The sequence below is a fragment of the Bactrocera latifrons genome, unplaced genomic scaffold (genome assembly GCF_001853355.1).
Source record: "Bactrocera latifrons isolate USDA-ARS-PBARC rearing strain unplaced genomic scaffold, ASM185335v1 scaffold_14, whole genome shotgun sequence".
Lineage (NCBI taxonomy): Eukaryota > Metazoa > Arthropoda > Insecta > Diptera > Tephritidae > Bactrocera > Bactrocera latifrons.
In genome coordinates this window covers 2,377,868-2,389,385 of record NW_017534852.1, presented here as the reverse complement: position 1 = coordinate 2,389,385, position 11,518 = coordinate 2,377,868, and the positions used below count along the sequence as shown (strand labels likewise).

Here is an 11,518-nt window from a genome sequence, read left to right as displayed (position 1 = left end):
ACGTTTTTAATGAAATTGTACTCTAGGTTTATTTCAAACGGGCATGTAATTTCCGCTGCTATAAGCCAATCTAAAGTGAACACGCGCAAATGGTTTCCACTTAAATTAATTACTTTTGAGTTAAGCTTCCCACCTTCGTAAATTTCTGGTTGCAACTCTCTGATATAATTAAGACTGCCGGCTAAAACCGGATTCAGGCCCATATTGTTGTACCGAAAATTTGTCAGTGGCCTTGGTGTTGTATTGACGGAAGTCTCAATGCTCCAAATAGTTTGCAGTTGATTCTGACTTAAGTCTAGCCTATGTAGATGATGAAGCGGTTTCAGATTTTCCATAACATTTGTTGTATCGTGCAAGTGATTGCCACCAAGTTTCAATTGCCATAATAAAGGAGTTTGATTGAAAAGGTGTGGCGTTAAATATGTCAATGAATTGTGACTCAGATCCAGTATTAAAAGTTGACGCTGATTTGCAAATAGATTTTCGGGCAATTCCCGAATTTCATTACGGCTCAAATTCAGACAATTCAATTTCGTTAGCCCTACAAAGATATTTGCGTCCAACATTTGCATATTATTTCCGGCTAAGTCAAGTAGTCTAAGCGCTCTGAAGTTTTCAAAGTGAGCTTGCGTCAAGTTCTGCAGCGTTAAGTACTGGTTTCTTAGACCTTTGACGCTAAGAGCAAGCGTTAACATTCGGTAATTATAATGAAATATGCGAGTTGGTAAACTTACAATATCTGCTGTTGATTTTATAATTAATTGTAGGTGAAGCACATGTGGAATTCGATAAAAATCTTCCGTTGGTTCTGCAGCAAAGTCAGTGTAATAGACTAATGTTACCTTATTTGGCTCCAAAGTATTTGTTAGAATTTCCCACACAATACCATTCATATAGATTTCATGCGTAAAATTTTTGCAATCACTTACTTGCAAGTAACGGGTTTTAAGTAGAATTGACTGAAATTTTCGCTGGAGTATAAAATTGACATTAGCTTTTGTTTCTACGGGACATTCTACCAACAGGTTCCGGAATTGTGAAAAAAATGTGATGTAAATACCACTGAGTTCGTCGGAAATATTACAAGAGACATCTCCATTGCAATCACAAGCAGTATCCTCATTCATATAGCAATCGGGGGGCCAAAAGGAAACTGTTTCAATAGCAGTTTTGAATAACTTCGTTTCGTTAGTGTGCGCCAAGAGAAATTTCTGGTTTGTGATCAGTTGAATTAGTATGTAGGCGAGTACTATGTACATTTTGCCTACTTTCAATGTATTTAAATTTAATAATTTGCTGTTATTATTTTTATATTTCGTCCACAATAAATCAAGTTTGTAGACCAACTCGCTTCCACTTACTGAAATACTAAAATATAATATCGAATTGGTACGCTTTAAAAAACTAAATCGTATTTTAATTCCTTATCAAAACAAAAAAAAAATGTGAAAACCGCAATCTTTTAAAAGACTCGTCTTAGTAAGTATGGTTTGTTTGTTCCTCTAGTAATAAAGAAAACCAAACGTTTATGTAATAAATTTTACTTCCATGGAGCTGATTAAATCTGTACAAATAGTACCGCCATTAAAAGCGTTAAGCGAAGGCATAGTGACGTAATGTATCACAATAAATTCGGATATTTGTGATTAAACACTTTTAGCGAATAACTCATATGCACTGGAGTCCATATATTTGGTGGTGTAAGTTGTAATAGGACTGATGGCTTTATTGATATTTGATTTACATATATACTGTGAAGTGAAAGAATCAGATAAAATTTAAGAGTGGGTTATATAGAAAGTAGGTTGGGCTGTCATCCGATTGCGCTCATATTCACAGTAGTACACTGAATAAAAAATAATAAGACTTTGTTCATAATTTTAAAATTCATAATTTATTCTTCAAAATCTATGTCGCCCCCACAAAGTAGTTCCCCTTGGCCCTAATACACTTTTGTCAACTTTTTTTCCATTCCTCGAAACAGTTTTAAAGTCAACTTCCGGAACAGTCTTCAATGCGCCTAGCGACTTACGCTTAATATTTTCAAACTGTTTCCATGGCGCGCGTTTGAGTTTGCTAACTAGCCCGAAGAAACAAGAAATAGGGAAGAAAAACTAATGAAGAATCAATGTTGTATGCGGTGCAAAAACCGTATCTCCGGCCTCTTCTTGCGAATAGTTTCATGCAAATGGCACATAAAACTTATACAGTATTCCTTGTTGAAGAATTTCCTTGGAAAGGATTTTTGAGTGGAGTCTACCTCGGTAATCAAAGAAAACTGTCAACATAACCTTGATTTTTGGCCTGATTTGATGATTTTTTCGGCTTCGGCTAACTTTTGCACCATTCGACAAAGATCCAAGATTCATCGCCAGAAAAATAGTCTTTCTAAAAGGGTTTTTACTGATCTTCCCCATATTTCAAGGATACGGGCATCTCTGACTGTTAATCGCTGATTCTCAAGCACCAATTGTGTTTTTCATTCACATGTTTATCATCAGTTGATGTTGATAGCCGAGGTGGTTCATCGTCAATGTGTTCTTCAACCCTTTAAATAATTTATACCAATCAAAATTACCCATACTTCATTCACTTATTTCAACAATTCATACCCTGAGTAGTAAACACTTTCAGATATTTTTCACCGGTAAGAAATAAGATAATGTTAAACAAAATTTGAATAATTAAATGACCCCAGCATAGTAGCAGGATAAATAAAATAAATATTATAATAAAATAATAACTTAAATAATAATAATGGCAAAATCAGTAAGAATAAGTATTGTCCGAAAGCCATAAAAGCTTTTACTCACAGAAGACTTGAGCACTGTTTCTTGCAAAAGAACCGTCAATCAACTTCGCTTGTAATATATTATATTAGGTTGTCAAAAAAGTCTTGCGGTATTTTCGCTAGTTGGCGCTGAGAGCGCGTAGTTCCAATTTTATTCGTCGCATCGTGTCATGCTATACCTTTTTGGAAAGCTCATTTCACGCGCTAACACATGTTTGATTGATTGTCGTTTCTTTTAAGTCGTTCGTGAGTTATAGCGTCGCAAACATGTCGCCAGTAAAATTTGTGCAGTTTATGGACCCGATACCGTTTCTATTTCCACCGCACAACGATGGTTTCAACGTTTTCGTTCTGGTGTAGAGGTGGTCGAAGATACGCCACGCTCCGGAAGGCCTGTCATCGAAAATTGCTGTCCATTATTAAGATCGCTGAATTGGTCGAAAGAGACCGGCATAGTAGCAGCCGTAGCATTGGTCAAGAGCTGGGCATGAGTCATCAAAAAAAAGTTAATGAACAATTGAAAATTGAAAAAAAAATTCAATAAAAATACCGCAAGACTTGTCCGTATGTTGGAAACTCCTTAATGCTATGATACAAACTTTCTTCGCTTTTAGTCGTTTTAGTCTTCGTTAATATGTATAAACTTGGAAGTCTAAAGAAGTTTGTGGAAACGCGTCTGCTTTGAGACAATAAGATCTGCTCGTAAGCATATATAAACTGAAACTTAGGCGAGGAAAGCTTTCAGAAGATCTGAGTGAGCAAGTTTATGCAATTTTCTATGTGCCCATTTGCTATTAAAACAAGTAAAGGAGGAATTAATGTCAGGAAAATACCATAAAGATTAAATGTCAACCAGAGGATTGGAGTCTAAACAATTTTATATATGTATACTGAAAAATCTCAAGCTTTTTCGAGAAAAGTTAGTCACTTGGGACTGCGTGAAAACTAGCCGAAAAAATATAACGATCGATCTCGATTGCTCTTCTTACACAATTTAATTCTTTATTTCAGGAATTTTATGACTTAGCCTAAACCTTAACCTACAGCTTAAACTAACAGAACGCCTAAGAATGTTTTTACAAAAAGGGGTAAGTAGAATTCATTTCGTTACATTATGGTAGAAAATTATGGTGAGTATATAAAACAGTATTGTTAGGTTTATATAAATAAACTAGTTTAGTATTATATTTAAAATATTGGTATTGTTATTTAAAGGATGTCGGTTGACGCAACACCGGCCACCTTGACAGGATCATGACCCTTAACGTTGATGTGTAGCAGGGCGAGCTTATGAATGGGCGGCTTGATTGTGCCAGCTTTCGTTGTCACGTCTGCCACTCACACCGTACCCACTGCTGTGGTGGTCTGTTGTCTTCGTGTACGAGGCCTGCAAATTCTGCTCCGGATGTAGCCATTTGTTGAACTCCTGAAGGCTCGTGAGATATGTTTTGTACTACTGCTGCCAAACCTGTTGCTTGAGACAGCAAACAAGTTGACATCTCTCGCAACAAGGAATTATGTCCGCTGGCACTTGTGCTGGTGGCAGTGCTCGTAGAGGGCAACCGATCAGCAGGTGTGCTGGAGTTTGTGCTTATCCATCGTTGGGGTCCTGGCTCAACGGTGCTAGTGGACGCAAGTTGAGAATGGCTTCTACTTCGGCTAGTACTGTTAACAGCTCTTCTGAGGTGAGAAGAGCGTTGCCAAGTGCGCGCACTACCAGATGTTTGGCAGATTTCACCTCGGCCTCCCATAATCCACCGAAGTGCGGCGCCCTGGGTGGTATAAAGGTGAAACTGAATCCTTCTTCTGCGGCGAATTGCTTCACACCTGTTGACTGAGCTGGAAATGCCTCTTTGAACTCGCGCAGGAATCCCACGGTGACCAATGAACCTCTTTAGGGCAAAAATAAATGTATTAGTCGATAAGTCAAAAACTAATTCTAAGTGTATTGCTTTCGAAGTAAAGCACACAAAAACTGCAATATAAGTTTTCACGGGTTCGACCACGTATTTTTAATGTTGTATATATTGGACCACAAAAATCTACGTCACATGTAATGAAGGGTCGTAGCGATCGAAGTCTTTCGACTGGCAAATTTCCCATTATTTTATTTTGCAACTTCGTTTTGTAATGAAAACAATGTATACAGTTTGTTACGGTTCTGCTGCATGCTTCTCCTGCATTAAGCAGCCATATATGTACGTTCTCGAAGAAGCGCAACCAGCGCTTTTGCTCCAGCAGGGTAATTGCTAAAGTGCAGAAACCGTAAATAAGTCGTAACAAAGTGCGAATTTTTATTTAGTAATAGTGGAAATTCGGCATCATATGGGAGAGGTGCATTTAAAAGGCATCCTCCTACTCGGATTAATTTGAATGAAAGCGACTTAGCCGAGTACTCATGTAAGAACGGATTTAGTTTTTGCAAGTTTGCCGGTAGCGTAATGCTCTTAGTCAGTTTTTGGATTTCATTCGCAAATTCCGAATGTAGAATAACCTGAACAATTTTCAAAAAACTCAAGTGTAATTCGTTAGATGTCAGATCCCTACCATCCGTAGGGGTTTTTGGTCGTCTGATCTATCGTAGTAAATATGCGACCAAACGAAGCAATTGTTATTGTGTTATCTTTCACATTTATAGTTAGCGCAAAAGTATTTTTCTTATTTTATAATGCCTTATCATCTGGGTAGAGCTGGAAGTGCGTGCTAATTGGCCATAATGTAAGGTCTTCTAGGAGGAACTGTGGACCGCCAAACCATATCGATTTATTCAATTCGTCCACGTTACAACCCCAAGGCACTTGATCCGCAGGATTTTGGTTTGTTGGCACATGCCGCCAATGCACTTTGTCAGTCAACTCTTGGATTTCGAACACTCTATTTGCGACGAAGGTTTGTAATGAGGAAGGATGAGTTTTTATAAATTGTAAAACAATTTCATTGTCTATAAAAAAGGTAATTTGTTCGAAATGTCATTTCAACATAGGCGCAACTCTTGACCGTAATTTTGAAAGAAGATGTGCTGCCGTGAGCTCGAGACGAGGAAGAGATTTTGTCTTCAGCGGAACCATTCTAGATTTTGCAGTAAGCAGCATACATTTAATACCACTAGCAGATTGGTTTCGTATATCTATGCAGCATCCGTACGCTCTTATTGAAGCGTCGGAGAACCCATGTATTTGACAGATGACACTCTACTCTAAGTTCACGTAATGAGGAATGCTAATTGTTGAAAGCTGCTTTAGGTTGACTTTAAAATTCTGCCAGCTAGTGTTGAGGCGCAATGGAGTCGACTTATCCTAATCTAGTTTTTGAATGCAAAGCTCTTGCAATAAGATTTTTGCTTTGGTAACTAGTGCGGCTAATAATACAATAGGATCAAAAAGGCGAGGAAAAAATTACAATATGTTTCGTTTTGTGGCTCGCAGCTCATTAAAATTGTCATTTAAAACAAATCGAAGCACTTTCTGCAACCAATAGATTCCCAACGTTTAAGTTAAATTTTTGTCATTGAAGCTTAATGTGTTTTCAGTGCAATTACTGTCGAAAAATGTAGAGTGGTTCGAAAACCATTTCATTAAATTGAATCCGGCCAAGTTTCATATTTTAATTATCTCACTTCTTAAAAGATCTAGAGACTCAGAATTGTCGGACGATGTTTATAAATCAACATAAGTCTCTTTTAATGGCCAATGAACAGAGTGGACATCTACTTGTATTGGCATCGCTGAGCATTTGCAAACACCGTGTTGCGAGAAATGGAGCAGGCGCAGTGCCTTATATTACGGTGTTAAGTCGAAAAATTTGTATTTGCTCTGAAGGATACTCTCTCCACACGATAAGTTCACAATTTCTGCCATTTCTTTCATGCATAATTATTTGGCGATATATTTTAGTAATGTCCGCTGTTAGTGCATACTTATGTAAGCGAAAACGAAGAAGAGTTGAGTATAACTCTTCTTGGATGGTTGGACCTACCATCAAAAGTTCATTTAGCGCTATTTGTGTGGTTCACTCGATATCTTATTGTTTATTGGGGTCATGTGACCTAGTGCTTTATATTCATTCATTAAGTCCAGATATATTCTACGAAGTTCTTGATCTTTCAATGTTCTTCTCTCCAGGGCCTAAAACCGCGGAAATGCGAGTAACTTACGGTCAGATTTAAAGGACTTTCCGAATTGAAATCGTCTTGAAGGCAATACTTCAGTTGTGGTAACGAAAAATTGTTCACACTCTTTTTGTTCTGGAGCCCAGAATTTTTGGACTACTGAATCTATGGACGTTAAATCATATTGAGTTTGCCATAAAGTGTTATTTGCTTCGGGAGGAGGACTAAGACTGCTGACATATTTGCCAGACATAATCCATCCCAAAAGAGTTTGACATCTTATTGGGTGCTGAAACTTTTTTCGATCTACAGGTCTGGTTCATTAAGGCCAATTTTAATTTGGCAAACGCTAACAGACCTGTAGCGTTGGTTCATTAAGGCCAATTTTAATTTGGCAAACGCTAACAGAHCGAAAAAAGTTTCAGCACCCATTAATGAACCTGTAGCGTTGGTTCATTAAGGCCAATTTTAATTTGGCAAACGCTAACAGATCGAAAAAAGTTTCAGCACCCAATAAGATGTCAATCTTTTGGGATGTGTGGAATTCTGGATCCGCCAATTCAATATTGAGCGGGATTTTCCATTAACATTAATGGTATGGTCTGGATGATTAGCCAGCCGAAATGCATCTCTTAATCCAGAATTCTGGCGAAAATTCATAATTATTAAAACACGACTTAATAAACGCGCTTAATTTGGCCCCGACTTTCGTACTAGATTTTGTAATTAATATGATATTTAAGATCCTGTTTTGGCGACGAATCGGCAGTTCCTGGGCCAAATCCTCTGTCATAAAATTGACTTTTGGTCCTGAGTTCAGCAAGGCTCTTGCTTGCAGGCACTCTCCTCAGCTGCTCCTCACCAGAATAACTGCTGTTGCCAACATTACCCGATCCGGCATACTCGATGTATGCATTGCATGTGTAGTTATTGTTGGTTGCGGATAAAATTCAGCAGCAAAAGAAACGGGATACTGGTGTAGTAACGTATTGGGATCGATTGCACACACGAAATCGATCCGATCTGCACTTTTAGACCGTATGTCCCTTACGCAAACAATTTATGTATAAGGGCACCGATTTGACATACTCAAATCTCTGTTGTGGAGCAAGCAGTTATGTAGTGGTCCTTTGATTTACACTGCTGACAAAGAGGCTGCTTTGTATTTGCAGCTACTAACGACGATTTGGTTCTGACCGATTTGGTTCCTGTCATATGACTCGTGCTGATTGCAGCTCCGGGCTTCACTCTCGAACATGACGCTCCTTCTGCTGAAATGTTCTATTCAGAGTGACTTCAAAGTCTTTTCACATCCTTTCCTTGTCGTAATCCAGCTGTTCTTCCCACTTTGATCGGGTGGCAGAGTGCACTTTTGTCATGACCATGTGTATTATAATCTCATTTGTAATTTGTTTCTCATCGCCCAGCGATAGCAATGAGTCATACACAGCCGACACTTCATTGATCATCGCTCGCAATGAGGGTGCCGATGGCTTTTGGGTAGTTGGCAACACAAAAAGTTTCGAAATTTTATTGAAAAATATCAAACATTTATTATCGTAAACTATTTGAGGCTTGCCAACGCCTTCGGATAATTTTCATCCGACATTTGAAACGCTTTTACCGTACCCAGTGCCTCTCCAGATAGACAATTAACCAGATGGTTAAATTTTTCAATATCTGGAATATTTGGATCATTGTAAACCAACTCTCAAACAAAGTCATAAAATTTTAAAATTCGCAATATTCACTTTTGACTTTCGGCAGATTCATTTCTGGGAGCCTTGAGCTGTGTGATGTTACGAAAGATGTGTTCGCAATAGACGTTCTAATTTTTGCTAAAATTGTTTTAATTGTAGATTCTGTTTCTACAATTATGTGCTCTAACGCCCCTCGGGCAATGTTGTCTTCATCGATCTCTTCAAATTTAGATTGACACTTCGTCAACTTTTCACTGTGTGAATGTCGAGACGACATTCCAACTCAATCGGATATAACCACAGTGTTTTTTCCAGAAGGCCTGTCTTTATACGCAAAATGCTACTCTTCGTCACCGCTTTAATAATTTTAATGCGATGGCTTTGGCTTGCTCATTTTTGTTTGTTTAAACTAAGATACGTGTATAATAGGAATCGATTACGAAAACGAAATAAAAATATCGACTTCCACTTATTATTGTTTTGAAAACGAGAAGTTGAAAACTGTGTGAAAACACTCTAACCGAATTGTAATTTTTTTTTTTTTTTTTTGCTCTAGCAAATTAATAAAAATCGCATCTTAATGTTTAATGTATATGATATAATATAAACGCTACCTACCGCAAATCCTTTGATCCCTTTTTTTTTTTGTTTTTATGTCAAGATATGTATATAACGTATACGGATTTACAAGTTTTGCTTTCGCCAATTAAGAAAAAAATCGCACCTTAATGTTCAAATGATGCGATCATAGACGCTATCACTAATTCCTCTATCCCTTTTTTTCACGGCAACGGCAGTTCATTTCCACGAAGGAAGTAGGTGTTGACGCAGCGGACATGTCGTTGGCCGCAGCGATGATGTCAGCGCCAAGCTATGTTGTCAGCGGCAGCGATGCTTTTACTAGCCTTGGCAGAAACAGTACCGTGTTTTGCTTTGCACACAACTGGAAACTTATTTTTTTTTTTTTAACTGGTGTTCAAACTATAATTTTATACCGGCACTTCTCCTTGTATCGAAACGGGGCGGTGATTTTGGTTTGTACGCTACGGCAGATTTTACGGAATTTTTTAACGGGTGTTTAATAAATACTTCTATACCGGCACTTCACTTTCCATCGGTACTTTAAGATAACGGCACTAAAAAATGTTTTCTTCTTTTTTGGTTTTGTAATTTAAACACATTTACATGTGAATATAAATTATTTATTTTTTTATGTGAATATAAATTTCGCCACTTTTGCCAAAATACAAATTGAAATACTTATGTGCCTTTATTTTTGGACACTACTGTACTCACCACCCTTTGTGAACTTGACGTACATACGTGGTTTCTTTATTAAAAAAATTAATTATTTATTCATAAATATCTATTTTATCCCCTTCAAAGTAATCCCCATGAGATATTATACACTTGTGCCAACGGTTTTTCCAATCTTCGAAGCACTTCAATAAATCATTTTTTTTTTTTTATCTTCTTCAGCTCCTCCTTCGATGCCGTCTTTATCTCGTCAAGAGAAGCGTAACGTCGTCCTTTCATGGGTCTCTTCAGTTTAGGGAACAAGAAAAAGTCACAGGGGTCCAGATCTGTGGAATACGGTGGCTGCGGCATCATGAGTGTGTTGTTTTTGGCCAAAAAGTCGCGCACAAGCAGCGATGTGTGAGCAGGGGCGTTATGGAGGTGCAAAAGCCAATTTTTGTGCTTCCACAAATCCGGGCGTTTCTGGCGGATTGCTTCGCGCAAATTGCGCATAACTTGCAGGTAATATTCCTTATTGACCGTTCTTCCCTGTGGCAAGAACTCATGATGCACCGCGCCCCTGCAATCGAAGAAAACTGTCAGCAAAACTTTCGCGATATTTTTTGAACACACCTCGTACGTATGTAAATGCTTATATGTGCATATATTTGCTTTTATGTACCGGTAAGTACTGATATATGTACATATGTATGTATGTACGAATCTGTGCATTTGCAGAATGGAATTTTCCGCACCCCACTTCACTTACATATTTCTTTTTTTAATTTATTAAATTTTGAATGTTCATGTGCTGTATGTTCTTTTTATTCCACTATAACTGCTTATATACATATATGCATATATGTACATACAGCACGATTCCGATTACTTTGGCGGAGGGGTAAAAAACCGAATTTCCGTATAAATGGGGTATGTGCGGATAGGAGAGCTTCTCCAGGGGTGGGATATCCAAAAATAATATATAAATAACTAATATTTTTTAAAATATTCACGTTTAAAAGTTAAAAAATTTGCACTAAGAACACATAGTATTTCTCTATGTTTCACTACATTTTTCACGTGTTTTACTCTGTATATTTAAATATACACTGTAAGCATTGTAAAAAGCTCACATTTTACTTTTGTTTTGTAATTTTTCAGCTAAATTGAGTAATTTAGAAATCACTTATGAAATTTATGGCTGAAAAGTTTAGAGTGCTCATAATTATGAGGAAAACCAGCGTTTCAGCGTTTTCTTTGTTTGTACTTTCGAGTGATTCTTTTTTTTTTATTAACTATAAAAAAACTATAAAGATTTTTCAAGCTAAGATTGAATATGTGAACACTTTTCCATATACATACATATATGAATATGTGAATAATATCTGTACGTGTTTTATATTAAATAAACACAGATAAGTAAAATCGTGTGATAATATTATAACATGTATATGATTGTAATGTAACATTTTTATAAACATACATAGATACATATTACAATTTTATACTATCCTTCTCCTTCTGCGTTAGCGGCCTTCGGCCGCACTTTAAAAAAATAACCCTGGCCGAGCGAATACCCGGGCTGACTGAAGTACTCCTTTCTGCGTTGTATTTTAGGTGACGATATACATAGATACATATGTACATTTGTATTATTATATTTAAAATATGAGTTTTCGATAT

General features: G+C 37.2%; 1 protein-coding gene across 1 annotated transcript in view; it reads right to left on the bottom strand.

Moving 5' to 3' along the window:
* The window catches only part of LOC108965361 (protein toll-like), a 3,440-nt gene extending 2,181 nt beyond the window's left edge, over positions 1 to 1,259 (bottom strand). Inside the window, exons 1-3 of the mRNA XM_018927710.1 lie at positions 930 to 1,259; positions 735 to 739; positions 3 to 675 (exon numbers count right to left, since the gene is read on the bottom strand). Of these exons, the coding sequence (XP_018783255.1) occupies positions 3 to 675; positions 735 to 739; positions 930 to 1,259 (1,008 nt within the window). The remainder of the gene's footprint in view (positions 1 to 2; positions 676 to 734; positions 740 to 929) is intronic.
* Positions 1,260 to 11,518: the final 10,259 nt, after the last annotated feature.